A 24,504-nucleotide genomic window follows, 5' to 3' on the forward strand; every position below is an offset into this window, starting at 1 on the left:
CGAATGGCCTACTCGTGCACCTATTTTCTATGTTTCTATGAGATTGTTGTACCTTTGTAGGCCATAAGCGAGATATTAGAACACTGGAGAAAATCAGCAGGGAAAACCAAAGGCCGGTGAATATTATATCAGTAGTGGAAACAACACTGGAAGGGATTCTGAGTTATTTATTTTCATTTGGTAAGGCAAGGAGCGCCAACAATTACATGATCAATAAATTTGCAGGTCACACCAAAATTAGCGGTATAGTGGAAAACAAAGGAAGGTTGGCCACTCGTGTCCTCATGCCTCATGCAAGTCAAACAAATCACTGGTTAGGCCACATTTGAAAGTATTATGTGCAATGCTGGTCACCACACTACTGCAAAGCTGTGATTAAGCTAGAGAGAGTGCAGAAAATGGATAGTTGCAAGGATTAGAGGGCTTGAATTATAAAGCAAGATTAGATAGGCTGGGTTTATTCTCTCTGGAGAATGAGGTGATGTGATGAAGATATATTAAATTCTGAGGGGTATAGATAGGGTAGGAGTCTGTTTCTCATGTTGCAGATGTCCGGGATTAGAGGGTATGGGGTTACGGTGAGACAGAAAGGATTTAGAAGGATATGAAGGATGTATTTTTCATGCAACTAACAGCTGGTATCTGGAATAAGCTGTCAGAGGTGGTGGGGGGGGGGGCAAGGACAGTAACAACTTTTAAGTCACTTGAACATATACATGAATGAGCAAGGAATACAGAGATATGGAATTAATGCAGGGAACTGATATTAGTACAGATCAGCACGATAATTGGCATTGATAAAGTTAGCCAAAAGGCCCATATCTGTGCAGCGTAGCTCAATGACTGTATGATAGAAAGTGTTTCATATCAATTAAATTACAGGTGCACAACCTTTTATCCGACGATCCAAATAACGAAAACCTCCGAATAGCGACATTTTTTCGGTCCTTGAAGAAAGGTCCTTGAAAACGTTCACCGAGGGCGGCCCGCAGAGGTGACAGCGGAACCTCCGGTCGGTCCTCGAAGAAAGGGGAACTAAATCCCCATTCATAAAAGAGGTGAGGGTATATTGCGCGGGAGGGTTAATAATTGACAATATGCTGCTGCCTGCCCGCTGAGTTAATAAGTTCCCACGGTAGACACGATACACAGTGTATCGTGAGTCTTGCGTGGGAACTTTTAAACTTAGCGTGCAGGCAGCAGCAAATTGTCGCTCCCTTCAGTTTCACCCCACCTACACCCCTCTGCTTCCCGGCCATGTGTGTGACCCCTTCCCTCCCCAGCTCCCCGCTCATTGCACCGGCGCGGGGGCTTTGCACTGTCTTCACGTCGGCGATTCTAGCAGCGCAGTGCAGTCACCGGAGACGTCAGGACCAACGGGACACCGACCCCCAGGCCCACTGCAAGCACGGAGAACCCAGAGACTCACAGCCAACAGCAGCCCAGCCCCGTTCCAACTCCAGAGGAAAACTGCAAACTGGCCGGAGACGTCAGGACCACCAGAAGCCGCTCCCCGATGGGCCGCTACGGCGACAAGTGGCAGTTCGCCCACAGCCCGAGCTGCGCCCTTTCATCGGGACATCGACCCTCAGGCCCACTGCAAGCACGGAGATCCCAGATCAGCAACTCCAGCCCAGCCCCGTTCCAACTTCAGAGGAACACGCAGTGTATGGGCAGAAGCTGATAGTGTGGAAGGTACTTCTTGTTCTTGGGGTCGCGTTGGAGGGGGAGTGGGATATTGTGCTGTTTGATCGCCCCCTACTATTCCAGGGACAGGGAGACAGGACGTTCACCGAGGGCGGCCCGCAGAGGTGACAGCGGAACCTCCGGTCGGTCCTCGAAGAAAGGGGAACTAAATCCTCATTCATAAAAGAGAAGGTGAGGGTATATTGCGCGGGAGGGTTAATAATTGACAATCTGCTGCTGCCTGCCCGCTGAGTTAATAAGTTCCCACGGTAGACACGATACACAGTGTATCGTGAGTCTTGCGTGGGAACTTTTAAACTTAGCGTGCAGGCAGCAGCAGATTGTCGCTCCCTTCAGTTTCACCCCACCTACACCCCTCTGCTTCCCGGCCATGTGTGTGACCCCTTCCCTCCCCTCTCCAGCTCCCCGCTCATTGCACCGGCATGGGGGCTTTGTACTGTCTTCACGACGGCGATGGCTGCAGGTCTGTGCAGTCACCGGAGACGTCAGGACCAATTGGACGTCGACCACCGCAAGCACGGAGAACCGAGAGACCCACAGCCAGCAGCAGCCCAGCCCAGCCCCGCTCCAACTTCTTCTGCCGGGATCAAGGCGTAAACTCGCGACCTTGCGGATATGAGCCGAGCACTCTACCACTGAGCCAGCCATTAAAATCTACGCAAAAAAATTTCCATTCCGAAGACCGACAAATTCTGAATTACGAAAGGTGTCAGGTCCCAAGGCTTTCGGATAAAAGGTTGTGCACCTGTACTACTAACAAGAGGAGTTGATCATAGGAGCAAAGAGGTCCTTCTGCAGTTGTACAGGACCCTAGTGAGACCGCACCTGGAGTATTGTGTGCAGTTTTGGTCTCCAAATCTGAGGAAGGACATTCTTTCCATTGAGGGAGTACAGCGTAGGTTCACAAGGTTAATTCCCAGAATGTCGGGACTGTCATATGATGAGAGCATGGAGCGGCTGGGCTTGTATATTCTGGAATTTAGGATGAGAGGGGATCATATTGAAACATATAAGATTATTAAGGATTTGTACACGCTAGAGGCAGGAAACATGTTCCTGATGTTGGGGGAGTCCAGAACCAGGGGCCACAGTTTAAGAATAAGGGGTAAGCCATTTAGAACTGAGATGAGGAAACACTTTTTCACACAGTTGTGAGTCTGTGGAATTCTCTGCCTCAGAGGGCGGTGGAGGCCAGTTCTCTGGATACTTTCAAGAGAGAGCTAGATAGGGCTCTTAAAGATAGCAAAGTCAGGGGATATGGGGAGGGCAGGAACGGGGTACTGATTGTGGATGATCAGCCATGATCTTATTGAATGGCGGTGCTGTCTCGAAAGGCCAAATGGCCTACTCCTGCACCTATTGTCTACTAATTCAGAGGCTCAAACCAACAATATCGAGTTGAAATCCCGCCTCAACTACCAATGAATTTATATTAAATTAATAATCTAGTATTAAGACTCAGTCATGTCAGAATGACTGCATAACCATTAGACTACCATTAAAACCCCAGTGGTTCACTCACCTCCTACACGGAGGGAAGTCTGGCGCCCTGGTTTGGATCAAATACGACTCCAGATCTACGAATGTTGATGAACGCTGCATACTGTCTGAAATGTCTGACCAAACTGCTCAGTTCAAGGGCAATAAATGCTGGTCTTTACTGCAAATCCAGATTCTAAAAATTAACTAAGTAATAAAATAGAGAATCCATTTCCAATGATTCCGAGTAAATAGCAACAGATTTAAGATGGCGGTCAGAAGAATCGGACACAGCAGGAGGAAAAAGAGGTAGCATCACTCACAAATAATCAAACTTTAAAAGATAAAGTCAGAATAAGCACAGGCAGAGACAAGAGACTGCAGATGTTGGAATCCGGAGTAAAATCGGAGTTCATCCAGCAGATTTCTAGACTAGAAGGCATAGGTTTTTGATGAGAGGGGCATAGTTTAAAGGAGATGCATTGGACAAGTTCTGTACACAAAAAGTGGTGGGTGCCTGGACACACTGCCAGGGGTGGTGGGCAAGGCAGATATGTTAGTGGCGTTTAAGAGATTTTAGATAGGCACATGCATATGCCAGCAATGAAGAGATATGTATCACATGCCAGCAGATGAGATTAATTTAACTTGACTTCATGATCTCCACGGACATGCTTGGCTGAAGGGCCTGTTCCTGTACTGTATTGTTCTGTGTTCCAATCAATTAAGAAGCCAGAAAACGGTAGGTTAAAGTTCAATGCATTCTGCATCAAATTACCTTTCTACTAACACCTGACATCTTCCCGATTTTGCATAATTTATGCTAAGTATTTCCATCTGGTGCTTCAAAGTCCATTTGCAAATAAGCAGCATGTTCCATTGAAGTAAAAAACTCAAAATATATTGAAAATAATTTGGATGGAACAGGTCACAAATAGCAATTCATTGGGATGCGAATATTTTTTCTTAAATAACTTGTTTTTCCGTCAAATCAGGAGAAATACCAATTTACAAACACAAAAACAACAATTATTTAATGCAGGTACCACTTTCCGTGACTGGAAAACAGCAGTTAACGCGTTTAACGAGGGCAGGGACCATTCAGTCCAAGCATAAAAACAACATACAAGCCAAGGAGAATATACTGGGTACTGTGCAATGAAGAGATTTTTAGTTTCTCAACCATACAATATCAGGAAACCGCTTGATGAAAATGATTTGTTGATCCTGGAGCAAATCACCAAAACAAGGAGCTATTGATAATCCTATCATGTCTCATGGGTGAGGAAACAAAATCCCACAGCTACCTGAGGAAAAGGTCCGTTAAAAGCAGTTGTGACCCAGAGAACAGGTGGTGGGTGGAAAGAGGGCAGGAAATCCAGCCAACTTTATTCAAATTTGTGCATTTTTCAACATTGTCAAAACCACCTATGGTCCCAACACATGAGAGCACATCACACTCCTCACTGATAGCAATGAATACAAGATAAGGCTCACTGTAATGAGCACCTCAAAGAAACCCAAAATGAAAATCCTATCCTGAAGGTCAGTGTCTTTAACCAAGTCCCACAGCATGCCATCTGATTCAGTCTTAAGGGCCTGTCCCACTTGCGTGTCCTTGGCACGCAACATACGCGACCTCGTGGTCGCGTTGAGGCGCACGGCAATCGTATGGCTACGCGGGGCCAGTCCCACTGAGAACCGTGGAGGGGTATGTAGATGTGTGCAACATCGTGCGGAGCTCCGAAATTTTTGTAGCGAACGAAATCTTCGCGCACTAACGGCCTGTCTCGTAACTGACGGCCAAAGTGGGACAGGCCCAAGATCCTGGCGCGACGCAATGTCTCACCTCCAGCAGCAGCAGAAGCAGGCAAACGATCTCCGAAACACGGCCTGGGGCTCACGGCCGTTGCAGTCCGCATCCACCCCCACTTCCACTCCCAGAGCGGGGCCAAGAAAATTGAAGATAGACACAAAATGCAGGAGTAACTCAACGGGACCGGCAGCATCTCTGCAGAGAAGCAATGAGTGACGTTTTGGGTCAAGACCTTTCTTTTCAGACTGAAGAAAAGTCTTGACACGAAACATCACCCATTCCTTCTCTCCAGAGATGCTGCCGGTCCCGCTTAGTTACTCCAGCTTTGTGTCCATCTTCAAATGACATTATGCGCTCCAGACGGCTGTGCGTACGCATGAAATCGCGCGCAACCTTCGTGGGACCTTCTCGCCTCAACTCGACCACGAGGTCACGTAATTTGCGTGCAAAGGACACTAAGTGGGACAGGCCCTTTACTGCTGCTGCAAGCTAACAAGATGCTGAAAAGACCAAATGTCAACTGAAAGACATCAAGGTCTCCACAGCAGACACCTTCCCTCCGATATGGTAGAGATGAAATTCAGACCCAAACGCACATTCATCACCTCATCGTTGGGAAGAGGACAGATAGGGAGAAAGTAGAGAAACCTGATCATAGTAACTACAGAGGGGTTTCCTTCCTGAATGTGATAGGGGAGGTCATCATAATGGTATTTCTCAGTAGCCTTTTCCCAGTATACCATAGCCCAATGTAGGAGATCACGGTGAGATTTCGTCTGGAGTGGAGATAGCAAAGATTAAACTCTTTCCCATATGAATTAACTACACTTCAGCAGAACATTTATTAAAAGTAAAATACAGCATTGCAGCAGGGCAGATTGAGAAATGCTTTGTTGCACTAACACAACCTTACTTGGTCCGAGTCTGCACTGGGATTAGGTGTGTGGCCGACCCATTTTTTAGGATTGCAACTTGCGGATCATCATTCAGCAGAGATTGAATGATTACGCATGTCTGAGGTTAGCAATATCTGAAAAAGATTATCCACGTTCTCACTGGTTTGAGACTCAAAGGGCTCCATGACATTGAAAAAAGACCATGATGTGTGTGATTATAAGTGCAAGACACAGGAGCAGATTAGGCTCCTAAAGGCAGATTAGCCACTAGGCCCATCGAGTCTGCTTCGTCATTCGATTATGCTCGAGATAATTTTCCCTCTCAACCCCATTCTTCTGCCTTCTCCCTGTAACTTTACTTTAGACTTAAGATACAGCATGGAAGCAGGCCCTTCGGCCCATGAGTCTGTGCCGACCAGCGATCACCATGTACACCACCACTATTCTACACACAATTTACAATTTTACCAAAGCCAATTAACCTACAAATCTGTACATCTTTGGAGTATGGGAGGAGACCGGAGAACCCAAAGGGAACCTACATGGTCACAGGGAGATCATACAAACTCCGTATAGACAGCACTGGTAGTCAGGATCTAACCCGATTCTCTGGCGCTGTAAGGCAGTAGCTCTACCACTATACCACGGTAGTGCCGTGACTTTTGACACCCTTACTAAACAATAACCCATCAATCTCCACTTTAAAAATACACAATGCCTGTAGCAATGAATTCCACAGATTCCCCGTCCCTGGCTAAAGAAATTCCTCCATTATAATTGGATCTGTCATATGGTCGATTTCTCTGGGAACTTTGGGAAGTTCTCTACAGCCACTGAGAAGCAGAAGTTGAGGAGGATCGCTGTGGCTGTCAGTGGAGAAACCCTTCATTAATACCTCAACCGGATGCATTTTCTTTATAAGAGGTTCACTGCTAGGGCACTCAACCAAAGCTGGCCGTATAGCACATATGCCTGGTGCCAGGCTCCCAAACAAGCACACCATTCCAAGCTTCATCAGAGCTTAAAAATTCTAGGAGGACAGTCAATCGGCTCATGAACATACTTAGCCTCCTTGAGAGAAATTGCAGCATTCTGACAATATCAAGGAAATTCCTGATCCATTCTTGCTTAAAATGAAGCAAAATTATCACAGAAAATACTAAGCATTAAGTTTCCATCACAGGAGCACTGCACATGGAAAAAAAAAAGATGTTGACTTCTTACCCTATCTTAGACTGTCATCATCTTACATGCCTCTATCAGATCACCCCTCAGCCATCTTTGATCCAGTGGAAACAGGTCAAGCGCAAACAATCTCTCCCCATAACTAAAGTTCTTCAATCTAGGTCATTGAAGGCAGCAAGTAACTTAATATGGGAACCACTTTAACGTGATCTTAATAGCAAACAAATGCATTTTTCTCAATACTTTAAACTATATCAATCCTGCGATTACATCAACTGTTTAAAAAGAAGCAAGTAAATAGCAAAATAACATCGCTTTCCCAAACAACCCTCCCACCCTTTCATGCACAACCTGCAGCAGTCTGTGTACCTCAGACCAATGTCTCCAAACTATACACAATTTACAGAACTGGAGTGCAAGTCAGACTGACCACCACACTCCAGAACCACCCAGAAATTGGACACAAAACTTTTAACACCACAAGATAAATTTCCCCGATTTGCGAACTCTTATAGCAATGCAGGAGCCACTTATTGCCTTCAGAAAACTGGGGTAAGTTTGGTGGTGTTCCCACTCCAAGACCATGCATTATGCAGTACTTAAGCTCCTGATAATAAATACAATTATTTACCAAATATTAATTCCACATGATACAAAGCTCAGTTGCATCTGTGGAATTCTCTGCCACAGAAGGCAGTGGAGGCCAAGTCACTGGATTTTTTCATGAGAGAGTTAGATTTAGCTCTTCGTGCTAAAGGAATCAAGGGATATGGGGAGAAAGCAGGAACGGGGTACTGATTTTGGATGATCAGCCATTATCATATTGAATGGTGGTGCTGGCTCGAAGGGCCGAATGGCCTACTCCTGCACCTATTTTCTATGTGTCCAAGCTGTTAGATACAAATTAAACAATTGCTTCATAACCCACAATTTGCCAGTCATGTAGTTTGTAAATATCCTAATTTTTATTTCATTGCAGTATATACTTAACATGCTGAATTATGTGTGGGGAATAATCCTTTCAGAAGTCTGCTGATCTAAAAACTATCTGACTTGCAGATCACTGAACCTTATTTACCTCACTGTTGCTCACCCACTTAGAATTATTTTAACGTTCCCTCCATAATATTTTGGGTCTGTTTCTTTCTTACAACACACAGAATACCCTTGTATCACTCATTATTAGTTTTAAAAAGGTGCTACTGCAATTATTCTATTATCATTATTCTTTTCTATTTTTAATCTCTTTCCATACTGTAATAGAACCCAAATTGAAAATATTCCCAAATTCCCTGAACAAGCGTGCGTGAGAACTTGAATCTTTATACACTCATGTGACATGCATAACAATCATCAGGTCTTTCACCATTTGTCTCTTTAAAATAGTCTTTCATGTTTAAGATCTCTTTTGACCTTTATTTCCTCTTTTTGTGAAAAAATATATTTGAATCGTGGGTTTCTGTGCGTTAGCTGAAAGACCATATTTTGTACAAAAGCTAGGCCATGAGTGAGGTCTGTGCCTATTTTCTCCGAGATGACTGAATGCTGTCATTGTGACCATATTGTATCGATGAAGCTATGATCAAGCTTAAAACTATCTGACTTGCAGTTTAGTGCTCAACATGGAATCAATGCCTTCATGAAGGGAAAGTGGGAAAGATAGAAACATGCAGAAGGAAAATTTACTCATGGGGATTTTAGGCCATTCTGTAATGACTGACTTCTGGCAAGCCAGATCACAGTCAGTGCTAGTAATGATGGAAACACGTATCACAACTGAAAGCTGCTTGCCTTCCAGTACCTGCCCCTTTGCCCATCTATATGTGCTGACATGTTTAAGAGAGACTGCATTGTTATAAGAGTTTACAAATCGGGGAAATCTATCTTGGGGTGTTAAAAGTTTAGTGTCAAATTTCTGGGCGGTTCTGGGGTGTGGTCGTCAACCTGACTTGCACTCAAGTTCTGTGGATTGTGAATAGTTTGGAGACATTGGTGTGAGGTACACAGACTGCTGCAGGTTGTGCATGAAAGGGTGGGAGGGTGGTTTGGGAAAGCAATGCTATTTTGCTATTTACCTGCTTCTGTGCTTCATTTATAAACATTTGAAGTAATCACTGGATTGATATAGTTTAAAGTATTGAGAAAAATGCATTTGGTTGCTATTACGGTCACGTTAAAGTGGTTCCCATATTAAATTACTTGAGTGCCTTCAATGACCTAGATTGAAGAACTTTAGTTATGGGGAGAGATTGTTTTAGCTTTACCCGTTTCCCCCGAGTTGAGTACGTTTTATTCGCCAAGTGTATATACATACAAGGAATTTGGTTTGGTGCTTTGCTCGCAAGTAACAACGCGATACACAGTAGACATTTAAAAATGAAACATTATAATTTAAACATGTGAAGAATGAAATAAAATACCAGAGCAAAAGGAGGCTACAGACTTTTGGCTGTTGAGTAGAGCTACTGCTTGTGGGGAAAAAAAGCTGTTTCTATGTCTGGCTGTGGTGGCTTTGACAGTCCGGAATCGCCTTCCAGAGGGAAGTGATTCAAAGAGTTTGTGGCCAGGGTGAGAGGGATCAGAGATGATCTTACCCACTCGCTTCCTGGCCCTTGCAGTGTACAGTTCATCAATGTGGGGGGGGGGGGAAAGGTTGCAGCCAACAACCTTCTCGGCTGATCAAACGATGCGCTGCAGCCTCCGGATGTCATGCTTGGTGGCCGAGCCAAACCAGACTATGATGGAGAAGGACAGACTCCATGATGGCCGTGTAGAATTGGACCATCATTGCCTGTGGCAGATTGTGTTCCTCAGCTGCCGCAGGAGGTACATCCTCTCTTGGGCCTTTTTGACTGTGGAGTCGATGGTGGCCCCTATTTAAGATCCCTGAAGATGATGGTTCCCAGGAACTTAAATGACTCCACAGATGTGACTGTGGTGTTGTTGATGGTGAGTGGGGTGAGTGGAGGGGGAGCTCTCCTAAAGTCTACAATCAGTTCCACTGTCTTAAGAGCAGTGAGCTCTAGGTTGTTGCGACGGCACAAGGATGCCAGCTGTGTCACTTCCTGTCTGTAGGCAGATTCCTCCCCGTCCTGGATCAGTCCAATCAGGGTTGTGTCGTCCACAAACATGAGAAGCTTGACAGAGGAGTCTGTGGAGGTGCAGGCGTTGGTGTAAAGAGAGTAAAGGAGAGGGGAGAGTACGCAGCCTTGCAGTGCTCCTATTCCAAGGGTCAGCAGGTCTGAGATGTGCTTTCCCAGCCTCACATGCAGCTTCCTGTCCGTCAGGAAGTTGATGATCCACTGACAGAGGCATTCAGGCACAGTCAACTGGGAAAGTTTGGAGTGTAGTAGCTCTGGCACAATGGTGTTGAATGCAGAACTAAAATACACAAACAAATTCCTTGCATAGGTGCACCTGGCGGTTGAGGTGCTGGAGGATGAAGTGCAGGCCTAGGTTGACTGTGTCATCCAATGATCTATTGGCCCGGTCTGCAAACTGCAGGGGGTCCAGCAGGGGGTTTGTGCTGGCCCACCTGAAATATATCATGTCTTTTCAAGGGTCTTCATGATTACGGAGGTCAGTGCAACAAGCCTGTAAACATTAAGACCAGTAATCCTTGGCTTTTTGGGTACGGGAACAATAGTGGAGACTTTGAAGCAGGCAGGGACAGTACTAGATCTTGCTACAATGTTTTGACAATCATCTTTGCTTTCTACAATACCACCCACTTTAGTGTCATCTGCAAAATGAACTACTCCCGTTACTCTGGCACTTAGTGTCTTTCATTATGAGGAACCCTGTAGCCTTGAAATAACAAATTATTTCCTTGACACTGGTCTTTTGTAGTTTTCCCACCACTAGTAGCAGACCATTGGCTTGTGGTTACCAGGATTACCTGTTGCTGTCAGGCAACAAAACAAGCAAAGGTCTAAGCCAGATCCAAACAGATCACAGCAGCTGCAGTGACTTTATTCAATAAAAGTGATATTAATTGCTCTGGAAAATGTGATGAGGGTTATTATGATCAAAATACGAAGATTAGATAACAAATCATTGCCCAATGTATAATATTGATGCTTACATTATTGAAATATATATCCCCTTCTCAAGAACATTAGAATGATAAACCAATTCTGGGTCAGACATGTAATTATAAAGCAAAGGACTGCATTTGCCAGTTATGAAATAAAACCAAAAAATCCTGGAAATATTCCGTACGTCAGGCAGCATCTGTAGAGACAGGAACACAGCTAATATTTTTTGGTTCATGACGTTTTATCAGACCTACGACAGAATGTTATTATTGAAAGGTATTTCTCTACCCGTGGATGCCGCCTAACCTGCTGAGCTTTTCTAGCATTCTCTATTTTTACTCTTGATTGTTGCTCCAGGTCAGCTGTATGAAAGAAGGAATCTCCTCTATTCATGCGGATTAAATACTGCTGCTAGTTTCTCCATCACAACCTCCCCAATAGAAACAAAGAAAATAACAGCAGGAGTAGGCCATGTGACTTCATGAGCCTGCTTTCCCTTTCAATGTGATCATACAAATTCAGTACCCCATTCCAGCTTTCTCCCACAATCCGCTGATACCTCCAACCCCAAGAAAAATATTCAGCTGCTGGGATAATCTACGATCCAGCCCATCCAGAGAGGGAATTTACTTATTAGCCTCAAGTCTTGTCAACCTGTTTAAAATCTCCTTTATAGAACATGGAACAGTACAACACACCATGTCAATAGACAATAGGTGCAGGAGTAGGCCATTCGGCCCTTCAAGCCAGCACAGTCATTCAATGTGATCATGGCTGATCATCCCCAATCAGTACCCCGTTCCTGCCTTCTCCCCATATACCCTGACTCCGCTATTAAGAGCCCTAGCTAGCTCTCTCTTGAAAACATTCTGAGAAACCGCCTGCACTGCCCTCTGAGGCAGAGAATTCCACAGACTCACCACTCTCTGTGAGAAAAAGTGTTTCCTCGTCTCCGTTCTAAATGGCTGATTCCTTATTGTTACGCTGAACATGGTACCAGGTTAAACTAATCTCCTCTGCCTACACGTGATCCACTTTCTTCCATTCCTTGTGCCCATCTAAAAGCCTCTTAAACGCCACTGACGTAGCCAACTTTACTAGCACCCCAGCAATGCATTCCAGGCATCCATCACATTCTGTGTAAAAAACCCACCCCACACATTGCACTAAACATTATTCCTTTATCATGTATCTATACACTGTAAATGGCTCGATCGTAATCATTTATTGTCTTTTTGCTGGCTGGATAGCACGCAACAAAAGCTTTTAACTGTACCGTGGTACATGTGACAATAAACTAAACTGAAACATCTCCTTTAAACTTAAAATCTTGGCTGGTGAAGGTGCTTCAATAAACAAGATGAAGTCTGGTAAGCATCTCTGCAAACACTTCAATGCCTCCGCTTCTTTCCTGTAATCTACCTTTATCCTATACCAATAGGTCTATATTATCCCTCCTCTACAGTTTCATTAATGTTATCTTCAGGTGAAAAGTACGTTCTATAATTCAGTCACACCCTTTGCCTCTCCTCCCACCACCATTGATTTCATGTTTAAGAAAGAACTGCAGATGCTGGAAAAATCGAAGATAGACAAAAATGCTGGAGAAACTCAGCGGGTTTCACCATAGCTTTAATTATTCCTTTGCTTTTTATGTTTAAACGTTTTCTGATTCCATTTGTAATCAATCTTTTTTCCTCAATTCCTCTTTTTCCCCTGTTACAATTTCTCAGGTGGTTTCTTTATTGACAAAAACAAAAACAGTAGCAAAATACTGCAGGTGATGGAGATCTTAAATTAAACAGAGGAAATGCTGGAAATGTCAGCAGGTGAAGGAGCTTTAATAAACACAATGCTTCCATTGATGCACTTTCATCACAACACTATATTAAACTTAGATTTCCATTGTGTTCTATATCTGATGTACACCATCAACTTCCTGTTTTTTTTATCACTTCCTTTGACATCCAAATAATCTAATTTTAGGTGCTGCAGTTTCCTCCAAATGGGAACATGCTTGGTTTTGTACCTAAACTAACCCTAATCTAAAAGCTTGCCATTTGCTCATGTCCAATTCTCCATTGCAATTGCAGATTCTCTTCATGCCTCTTGTCAAAATGTGAGAGCTTTGTTGCAAAACTCTTGCAAAATGTAAGAGGTTGTAACAGAAAATCAAATCCTAAATTATGTACATATCCACTGCTGTATATCATTAAACTAAAAACAGATTAGAGTACAGTTTTATCACAAAGTGGAACTAAAGAAATTGCCGTGGATTGCACAAGCCCTTAACTGTTGCTGGTAATATTAAGTGATAGCTCAATCAATTGTCAACACACATCTCTGCATTAAACGGTTTTGGGCTCAAAATTGTAAGCAAATGCTTATCTATCTGTTCTGCTGAACTCAAAAGGAAACAAAAGAAGAACTTGTTCCCCCAGTGTCCTGGCCAACATTAGTCTATAAAACACCATCCAAAATATATGCCTTATTACTATTCATGGGATTTATTATGCCCCAAATGGCTCTCAAATTTTCCTGTCATTGTACCTCACGTCAAGTGTGAAGGATGTGACAAGAAACTTCCCTTAAATACAAATAAGGAAATGCGGGACTGAAATGCCAATTTCCACATTGTAATCGCCATATATTTACATCTTTTTGATATTAAGATGGATCAAGGACTTGAATTTTCCATTCCATTTCAATTGTTTAAATGTATTACACCAGTAGCGTATATGAAGAGGATGCTGTGTTTCACATGCAACCATCTAAGCCAACGATTTCACTGCCCAAGGAATCCTACTTAGTTTGCTGTTTATGGCACACTTAATTTTATTTTATTTTACAAAAACAGAATTAGTCCGTTCCATCTAAAAGTTTAAGGACGGCTTCAACAAATGCTTATCACACAATTTCAATTTCTAACTACCTGTGAATAAAGCCATTTTAAATTATATGTACGCACATGATAATCTTACATTTGCGCACATTGTGGTCTAAAGGTTGGAAACTGTAACTGCTCAAATGTAATCTCTCAAAACCAAAGACGTTGCAACAGTCCAAACGTGAGAATGTGCGATAAGCAGTGGCTAGTGCCAAAAGAAGACATTTTTAACAATGAGTCAACCACCAATTTATTGGAGGAGTTGATTGCTATACTTACAGGTCTGCGGAGAAAGAAGAGAGTTAGCGCTCCAATCAGTGGCATGTCGCCAATTAGGGGCTCCAGAATTACTCGAAGTGTGCCGTTCATCTGCAGGTAGAATAATAAGATCATATTTCAGAAAAGACCCTCCATTTTTGCAAATTAACGAATGCCTAAAATTGTGCTCATTACACACCAGAACTTTCATCAAAATGTTTTAATCATTGAAGTCACTAGGGTACAATACTAAATGTTCAAAAAGCTGCCTCCTTTACACATTAACATTTGATCATGGAAAACAACATTATTTCACAGGAAACTATCTTCAAAAGGACATTCAGGATCTGTTTAAATTACAATGGACGAGGAAGCATCGAGACAGACAAAGCACTAAAGTACATTAATGGGGAAGGCTCCACAAATAATAATGCAAATGATAAGGAGGAAATCCTACAGCGATCAGTGTTTAGATTTAAGTTTAGGTTTATTATTGTCACATGAACGGAGATACAGTGAAAAGTTTTGTTTTGCATGCTATCTAATGAGATCAGATAATACTATACAAAAATGCAGTCAAGTCAAACAATAGGTGGAGCAAAGAGAAAGATAGGGTTCAGGATATAGATCTCAGCATTGTAATGCACCACTTCCATACACAAAGTCCAATGTCTGAAATGGGATACAGGTGAGTCGGACAGTACCAACGCTTATGGATGGATCTTTCAGAGGACTGATAACAGAAGGGAAGAAGCTATTCCTAAATCAGGTGGTGCACGTTTTCAAGCTTGTGTACTTTCTGCTGGACTGGAACAGGTAAAGGAAGGGATGACCAGGATGGGACAAGTCTTTGATTATGTTCCAATTTTGATTACGATTTCTTAAGCTTCTCCGATACAATTCGAAAACAATAACGAGGAAAGCCCAATCCACAACATCCATAACTTTTCCTCTATCCAGGCCAAAGGATCGTGCAAGTCTCATAGGTAATATTTTCCAACAAACCAGCTACTTAAAACACAAATGTAGACGGACATGCCATTTAAGTAAGTAAAGCTACTCCTCTTAGAGATCATGACCATCGACCCTGCATCCTTGCCACGTCTCATGAAGATATTACTGTAAATATTCCACTCTGTGATCATGCAAAATCCCACAATATTGAACCTTTTTCCACCCCTCCCCATCTGCCTCGTGAAGCAGGACCAAATCCTCTTCCATGTGACTGCACAAAGCCAAGGGAAATCTGTTAACCACCTCTCCCAAAAGTTATCCAACATATTTACATTTCAAGAGAGCTGCAGAAATAATTTTGAAGAATGGTGAAAAATAGGTCACCCACCTGAATGCCTTTCACTCCAGCTCTGCAAAAATACCTTTTGATCTCGATGTCTATATCGCAGTTTCCAACATAACTGGAAAATAAAGAAAATATATTGCATTGGCAATTTGTCAAAAGTTCTTTTGTTAAATTAAATATTAATCTGGAAGTCTGCTGACAAGTTCTGGAAGTTAATGTATTTAGAAAGCAATATAGATACTTCACCCAATTCACAAATGTTTTATTTTTATATTTTAGAGCACAATGCATGTGTACAGATAAAACCAGCAAGCAGCAATGAAGCCAATGTTTGCTCCCATATAACAAGTATGCTATTTTCCCCATTCTCTACACCCATTCATGAATTATCCTTCCCCTCCCTGTGGAAAAAAAAAAAAAACTTTGCCTATTAGACCTCCGGAGAACACAATAAAAATGATGACATTTATGTGAGAGAAAGTAACAAGGCAAACCCATGTCTTCTGTTGGAACAAAGTATCTCAAGGCTCCTCACAAGACTATCAACCAGCCCGATTCATGGGCATCCATTGTGTACAATGTCTTAGTTGTTGTTCATCACCTGTTCTAGAGCAAGACCATGACATCTAGTTTGGAGTGATGCAATCTATACAAGATAGCTGATTAGATTAATCGGATCTCAAATGTTTCTCACACACAGGTGACAGAGATTGAGGGATTCTGTAGTTTCAGTGGCTCTTCATTTCCAAGATTCTCGTTTCCTCCTTACTTCCACCATTCTAGTTTTCTCATCTGAGCAAGTGCCACTTTATATGCGAGTACCCCAAACAGGATGACCCAATGCAGGTTTCCAGTGGCATGTGTCGATGTTGAAACTTTTCAGGGATGTTCTGAAAGTCTTCAAATCTCTTTTCTGTCCAACATGTGATTGCTTTCCCTTCGTCAGCTCTCCATGAAGTAAAGTGCGTTGGTACAAGGTCATCAGACATGCGTCTAACATGCTTTGGCCACCTGACCTATGATTCTTTCAGCAATGTGTAAACACAGTGTCTTAGTGGGAGTGATGCAACATCAGTATCTACGCAGTGGTCACAGCAGAAAAATGCTGGATAATGCGACATTACCAATTTACAGATGGTGATGGCTTAAAAAAAACCCAAAAAAACATGGATCTCACATATCTAGATTCAGAGCTGTATAAAAGTTAAAAACACCAGACATCAACCTTTCGTCAAATTTCTTAACTAATTCTTTTATGGCTCTGAAACCTGTCCATTGGGGAAAAATCCATTCAAAACTGCAATTCACTTTTGCAACTAAATTACTTATTTACCCCAATCTTGACATGCACCTTTTGCTTGAGAAAAGTTCAATAAATTAAAAAAGGCCGCAGCTACAATACTGCGGGAACAAATAGAATTGCATGGAAGGAAGACACACAATGCTGGAGTAACTCAGCAGGTGAAGGCAGCTTCTCTGGAGAGAAGGAATGGGTGACGATTCGGGTCGAGACCCTTCAGTCTGAAGACGGGTCTTGACCCGAATCGTCGCCCATTTCTTCTCTCCAGAGAAGCTGCCTTCACCTGCTGAGTTACTCCAGCATTTTGTGTCGACCTTCGATTTAAACCATGCATCTGCAGTTCTTCCTTACACAAATGGAATTGCATGATGGTTATGCAAATACAAATATAGAACTGGGTTAAATATCAAATGCCATTGCTTTTCAGATGACTTCTGGAATAAATTATCAGATTGTGTATGGAAGCAGTTATGCTATTAGTATTCGGCAATAAGCATTACAAATTCACACAGGAGACTTTCTTCACTGCCTACAACAGGTAGTTGGGATGCTGGGTTTTACAGCTCCTGGAAACTACTGTGAATACTCTCCATCCCTAAAGGGAACAGCCCACAATTATTTGTCGTAAGCTTATTTTCCTTGCTAGGAATATTACCAAAGACGTCCGGTGGGCGGCGCGACTCACGTCGCAGCGGCCTCTGCAGTCCGTCTGTCTTTTTATTATTTTTTGTCTCGTTTGAATGTAGTTTTTATTATTTTTTTGTGTATGTGTGTGGGTGTGTGTGTGTGGGGGATGGGGTGTGAGGGAAACTTTTAAAATCTATCCCCTGCACGGAGAACCCGGCCTTTTCTCTGTCGGGTCTCCATTGTCGTTGGGGCCGAGCACCATGGGGCAGCCTCCGGCAGGAACGACCTAGGGCTCCGGTCGCGGAGCCTGCGGACCTACTCAAAATCGTGGGGCTGGCCGAGTTCGGAGCGGGTGGAGCTGTGGTGGCACTCGGCTGCGACCTGACCCCGGAGATTCGGAGGCTTACCGCGGGTCTGGTGGACGGTGGCACCGGGAGCCCGCGGGTCCCTGCTGGGAGACCGCTTTTTGGGGCTTCCGCAACGGCGACATCACCCGCCTGAGTTGCGGGGTTGAAGAGTACCTGGAGCAGGGCCTTACATCATCGCCCGGCGCGGCTTGGAATGGCTGTGGGACTTTGCTAGTGCCCACCGGGGGTTCCAACAACACGACCCGGAGCGCGGCCTTGCACCATCCGGCGCGGCGTTAATGGCCACGGGACAATTACCATCACCCGCTGGGGGCTTTGACTCTGACATCGGGAGGGGAATGGGGAGTGCAGGGGAGAGATAAGTCTTTGCCTTCCATCACAGCGAGGAGGAGATGCGCTGTGATGGATGTTTGTGTAAATTGTGTTGTGTCTTGGTACTTTCTTGTGTGTATGACTGCAGAAACAACATTTCGTTTGAACCTCAATGGGGTTCAAATGACAAATAAATTGTATTGTATTGTATTGTACATGGATGGGGACATTCGAATGCTGTGCTTGCTACTTTCAACATGATATATTAGCACAGACTCGAGTGCAAGTGCTAGTGAGTTTGTCATGTGTCCCTGATAGGACAATGAAATTCTTGCTTTGCTTAAGCACAACAGAACATAGTAAGCATTTACTACAAAACAGATCAGTGTGTCCATATACCATTATACAAATCTATACACACAGTGAGACATCCAATGTCCAGACTCAGTGAGACATCCAGTGTTTATTTTGTCCCTTATATTTACAGGTGATGACACTAAATTTCAGTTACACTTTGCCACAGGTAGAAATCCAAATGTTCAAATCCAAGCTTTATTTGTATCATATATAACACTAGATCTTTATTTTTGTTTAGAAACAGACTCAGACAGTGCTGGATAATTCAGCGGGTCAGGCAGCATCTCTGGAGAAAATGAATAGGTGATGCTTCGGGTTGGGACTCTTCTTCTGTCGGCAGATGTTCTCCAAAGATGCTGCCTGATCTGCTGAGTTACTCTATCACTGTGTCTTCTTGTGTAAACCAGCATCTGCTGTTCCTCATTTTTTCTTTAGTTTTGTTAGTTATGAAAACAACCACCAACAATATTTTTAAAGAATGTGCTTCCTTTTATAGTATTATATAATGTATATATAATGAAATAAAGGAAATGACTTATCTGGAAGTAAATTAGCAGAACCTTTACCCACAAGATTAAATAGGTTATGTTGATTTGTAATATTTCACCCATAGTCCTCTCATCAGCTAGAGTGACCTACCATCTACCTCATTAGAGACCTTTGAACTCCCTTTAATTGGGCTTTATCGGGCTTCAATGTTATATCTTGCGCTAAATGATGTATCCTTTATCCATGGTAGACAAAAATGCTGGAGAAACTCAACGGGTGAGGCAGCATCTATGGAGCGAAGGAATAGGTGACGTTTCGGGTCGAGACCCTTCTTCAGACTAAAGAAGGATCTCGACCTGAAACGTCACCTATTCCTTTGCTCCATAGATGCTGCCTCTCCCGCTGAGTTTCTCCAGCATTTTTGTCTACCTTCGATTTTGCCAGCATCTGCAATTCTTTCTTAAACATATCCTTTATCCTTTATTTGTGCACTGTGTGTAGGTATGTTGCAAAGCCTACCTGAAGCGTCGCTGAAAATCTGTCGCTGCGGGTGTGCGCGATTTTGGCGCCATTTAGAGGGGGGCGGGTTTAAAACGCAATTTTCTCTAGGCTGTTCAAATCGAAGATGTTCAGCCTAGTTAATTATTAACGAAAAATCGCTGGAAGACCCCGTCACAAAAGCTATTATTAGTTTTAAAGGCCTCGTAGAATAGTTATAGTAGTTTAAAAATCAATCTCTAAACCCGCGACCCGGCAGCTGTCAGGGTCGCATAGAGCAAATAACAGAAGGTAGGCTGCTTATTTTTACATTAAAAAGGGCTTCTTAAGATCCCTTTATACAAAGTTTAATATTGCGAGTAGCTCATTTTGGGCCCATTATATCCCGCAGTATTTTTCTGGGCATTTGAGGCACAAATCTATCGCAATGTGAACGTTCTAAACCAGCGCGTTCACAGGATCCCACTAGAAAGCTGATTTAAATGGACTTTAATTTACAGCAATTGAACACTAAATTCCTTCCATTTGGCCTATAAATTAATGTAAATGAGATTTAAAAATCATGTTTTATTGTGAATTATTTATGAATATTATTTGGACACTTAGGCTATTTAAAAATGTTAATCATTTATTAAGAAATGGATAAATGTTTAGATCTAGTAATTGAAGTTTGAAATTAGCTACACTTGGGTAACTAACTAATTATATGCTTTAATTTCAGGTCATCCAAGTAAGATTATTTTATATTTGTTTCAGAATGGTTCAATCTACGATAACTGAAAATTTCATTCAGTTCTCTTAATTTTTAAGAAGGTTATGGGCTTTTGACTGCACACGATCACAGCTTTTTTGTTATGTCCATAGAAAATCAATAGGGAACAAGATGCTAATTTCCGAGTATGAAAATGGCCATAACTTTTTAAATACTTGAGATATGAAAGTGAATTAGGTATCAAATTAAACTTCTTTTCATGCTTTATCTGATGGGATAAATTACAGACTTGATTTTTTAAATCTCAAAATTTTGTAACATTGCTACTGTGTGCAGCTTGATTGTATTGATGTTTACTGGGTGGCATGCAGACAAAGGTGTTTCACTGTACCTCCGTACACGTGAAACTATTAAACTAAACTCATACTGGTGCCCATGCAAGCCTGGACCAAAGCAAAATCTAGGTCACCAGTTGAAACAGCACAGCAATGATCAAGAATACAGCTGGGGCTGATTGATAGCTAATGGTTTGACACAACCAAAACAAAGAACCAATAATATGTGCGAGTTGTGGATTTGGTCGGATCTTTCTTATCATGTGCCGTGTGACATAATAGTGAACACCCAAAACCTTCCTTTCCACCAACACAACAGATGATGTTAAACCATGCTGAAAATAATTGGGAAAGATACCATAAAGCTAAAGGCTGTACTTGTACTGAGAAATTCACTCAATATATTAGTAAGTTTATCCAGTATGTAGCATAGGCCTGAAGTCCTGGAGTAAGTCAGCGGGTCAGGCAACATCTCTGGAGAAAAGGAATAGGGGACGTTTTGGTTCAACACCGTTCTTCAGACTCAGCATCTATGGAGAAAAGGAATAGACGACGGGTCAGAAACCTGAAACTGAAAAAGGGTCTGAAGAAAGGTTCCGCCCGAAATGCTGCCTATTCCTTTCCTTCAGAGATACTGTCTGACCCACTGAGTTACTCCAGCATGTGTTCATCTAAGGAGGAAGTACTTTCAGGAAGGAGTGAAAATAATAGCAAACCAACAGATTGAAATCATTACTGCACATGATCCAACTCAATAATGACTGTTCCTTTCAGGTTTCACAGTCAAAAAATGTATATCATGTCTAGTTATTCAAAACCTGGATATAAATTACCTGATTTGAAGATCGATTATAATTTGCCTGCTGTCCACATTTTCTATATACGTTTTTATTCCATCTATTCGCAAAGCCTGAAAGGAGAAAAATAAAGAGGCAAAGTTGAGTCCCTAGAAAACACTTTCCATCATCACAAAATAACAAACATTTGTAAAAATCCTATCAGGAAACTGAATGCAAAATTCACTCCACAATGGATACTAGGGAGTCTCCATATGAAATGTTGCATGGGTGGGAAACATGTATAGACCATCGTTGAATTGGTACAAATGTACATACACAAGAAGAGTGTACCACCCCCCCCCCCCCCCTCTTTTCAAAAGGGTGGCACAGTGGTGGAGCAGGAGAGCTGCTGCCTTACAACGCCAGGGACCACACTTTGATCTTGTCTACAGGTCTGTATGGAGTTTGTACGTTCTACCTGTGACCACGTGGGTTTTCCCTGGATGCTCCGGTTTTCTCTCACACTCCAAAGACGTACAGGTTTGTAGGTTAATTGTCTTCAGTAAATTGTAAATTTTCCCTAGAGTGTAGGGTAGTGCTAGTGTACAGGGAGGTCGCTGGTCAGGAACAAAATGAGCTTAGATTGGGCATGAAATGGGAGTAATGGAGAACAGACCAAAGGTAGTACATGGGAGGCTTAGCTTAAGTGGAATAAGACAAGGGTGGAGTACTACTGTAAAGATGGGTTAGAGGTGAGGTAGTGAAGAAGCGGTTGTGATTATATTACTTCCCCATTGGCATCATCAGTGATTATGACACAAATAAATAAGGCTTTAAAGAGTTTAATTTTTTCTGATCAATAGCAATGTTGATGGAGGGTGAAATGAGTAAGTCAGGTGAATGTCATGAGAAACCTGCCTACCTACATAACACAAACATTAATTGCCATTCATTAGCCATTCAGACATGGTAGAAGGAGTTTGAAGAAGGGTCTCTACCCGAAACGTCACCTGTTCCATTTCTCCAGAGATGCTGCCTGACCCAATTAAGTTATTCCTGCATTTTGTGTCTATCTTCGGTGTAAACCAGCATCTGCAGTTCCCTCCTACACAACTATGGGGCAGTTCCATGTCAACAGGTATTTTCAGTTTTGGTCTTGTTTGAATTTAATAACATTTATGGGAGCTAATGCAAATGCGTCCATTAGTTGAGTGTCCATTACCTAGGAAAAGCCTGTATCTATAACAGCGATTATTTATTTGGTTGCTCATGTAAAGATCTAGATTTCAAACGTGGCCAGTTCTCACCTTGGTTCCCAAGTCAATCTTTGTGAAGGAGAAGGTACTAAGATGGCTGTTTGCTCCCCTCACAGCCGGTTCGATAGTATCTTTGAACAATTTCTCCACAAACTGACTGATAAATGGCCATAGGTGTTTCACAATCTGAAGGAGGAAAAAAAACAGACATTTAAAAAGAGAAGATTGTATAGAATCATAAACCTGAAGGGCACAATTTTTTTTCGGCCATGGCCAGCTCTCTAAATGCTTCCAAATCTCTCCCTCGCCCCAACGCATGAAATGGTTTTCCTATTTCACTCATATTTCCATATAACACAAGTTCAATCAGCCATCCGAGTCTGTGCCAGCTCCCACACCCACCACATTCCTCCACTTAATTCTCCGCAACCTTTTCTCTTTCACATATCCATCAACAATTCCCAGCCTTCCTGCCAGCCATCTACACTACTTTATAGTAGCCAACTAAATACCCAAACAGAACATTTGTAGGATGCCAGAGGAAACTGGAACACCCAGAGGAAACCCAAACGATCACATGGAAAATGTGCACATGAATACAGACAGCACTGGAGGTAGAATCGTACCTGGGACACTGGAGTTATGAAACAGCAACATTATTTTTTGGCTGCTTTGTGCCTTCTCAAATACAAGCTGTGAATTAGGAGCAAGAGTAAGCCATTCAGCCCTTTGTGCTCGCTGTACCATTCATAGTCATACAGTCACAGAGCGTGGAAACAGGCCCTTCGGCCCAACATGCCCCATCTACACTAGTCCCACCTGTCTGCGTTGGACCTATAAGCCTGTAAACCTATCCTATCCATGTACCTGTTTAATTGTTTTTTAAGATTCATTAAGATAACGATTTTGGATTAATCAACTTTTCCAGCTCGAAAGTCAAAGCCTTGCAGATTATGGCTCTTCAAATGGTTGTCCAGGTTTTAATTAAACCTCCACCAGGCAATGAGATTCAAACCCCCATTAATGCATCTCCTCTCCATCTCCTTTAAACCAGCTTCAAGTGCTTTTTGAACAGAATGAGAATTAATTATTCATATGCTATTGATGCCAGCCCTAAAGATATATTTCTGCACCAACTCAGCAGCAATGTTCTGGATCTTTGGCATCCCTTCATGTACTTTTCAGAAGCTACCTGTTCCTGTTGCCTTTAAGCACATTGATACGGCCAGTTAATAATTCAGTATTATCTACTGCCTGGAATAGATAATGTTATTGCAAACCAAGCATGGAAAATACTTTCAGAAACAGAAAGATATGAGTGAAAGCTACCGAGAGGATTGAATCTTCCCAGTCCCTCACCACATTAGCCATTCTACTTTTATGAGGCCAGCAGCTAGTTTCAGCAAGTTATTACAATCCTGCAAATAGATCTTCTTCCACCTGCCATAAAAGTCCATTTACTGCCGACTTCGAGGACAGTGATGAATAGGCATGCTGCGGGCTTTTCTATTTTCTCATTTAAAAACTCCTCAACTAGAGCTACCACTCAATCCTTACTGGATCATCAATCGATGGCACAGCAGTGGGTCCAGGCGAATAAATATCGCACATCATGCTGCTTAATAATATCGAAATAAACACGGAATAAATAATTCCATTATGTTTCTCTCCCTCACACGACTGAGTAACTCGTAATATTTATTATAGGTTTATTTTTTAAGGTTAGAGCAGGGTATAGATCGGATGGAAAATTGGGCAGAGTATTGGCAGATGGAATTTATACATGTGCAAGGTAATGCATTGTGGAAAATCCAATAGGGGTAGTACATATGGTAACAGCACAGTGATGCAGCTGGTAGAGATACTGGTAGAGAAAGTCTCGTTATGATGAATGTCCCTCGGCTAG

General features: G+C 42.5%; 1 protein-coding gene across 2 annotated transcripts in view; it reads right to left on the bottom strand.

Moving 5' to 3' along the window:
* Nucleotides 1-24,504, bottom strand: part of esyt2b (extended synaptotagmin-like protein 2b) — a 148,159-nt gene that overhangs the window by 60,613 nt on the left and 63,042 nt on the right. For both annotated transcript variants that reach the window (XM_055664564.1, XM_055664573.1), the window contains exons 3-6: nucleotides 22,650-22,784; nucleotides 21,397-21,473; nucleotides 15,608-15,680; nucleotides 14,287-14,376 (exon numbers count right to left, since the gene is read on the bottom strand). In XM_055664564.1, coding sequence (XP_055520539.1) covers nucleotides 14,287-14,376; nucleotides 15,608-15,680; nucleotides 21,397-21,473; nucleotides 22,650-22,784 — 375 coding nt within the window. The remainder of the gene's footprint in view (nucleotides 1-14,286; nucleotides 14,377-15,607; nucleotides 15,681-21,396; nucleotides 21,474-22,649; nucleotides 22,785-24,504) is intronic.

This window comes from Leucoraja erinacea, chromosome 2, assembly GCF_028641065.1.
Source record: "Leucoraja erinacea ecotype New England chromosome 2, Leri_hhj_1, whole genome shotgun sequence".
Classification (NCBI taxonomy): domain Eukaryota; kingdom Metazoa; phylum Chordata; class Chondrichthyes; order Rajiformes; family Rajidae; genus Leucoraja; species Leucoraja erinaceus.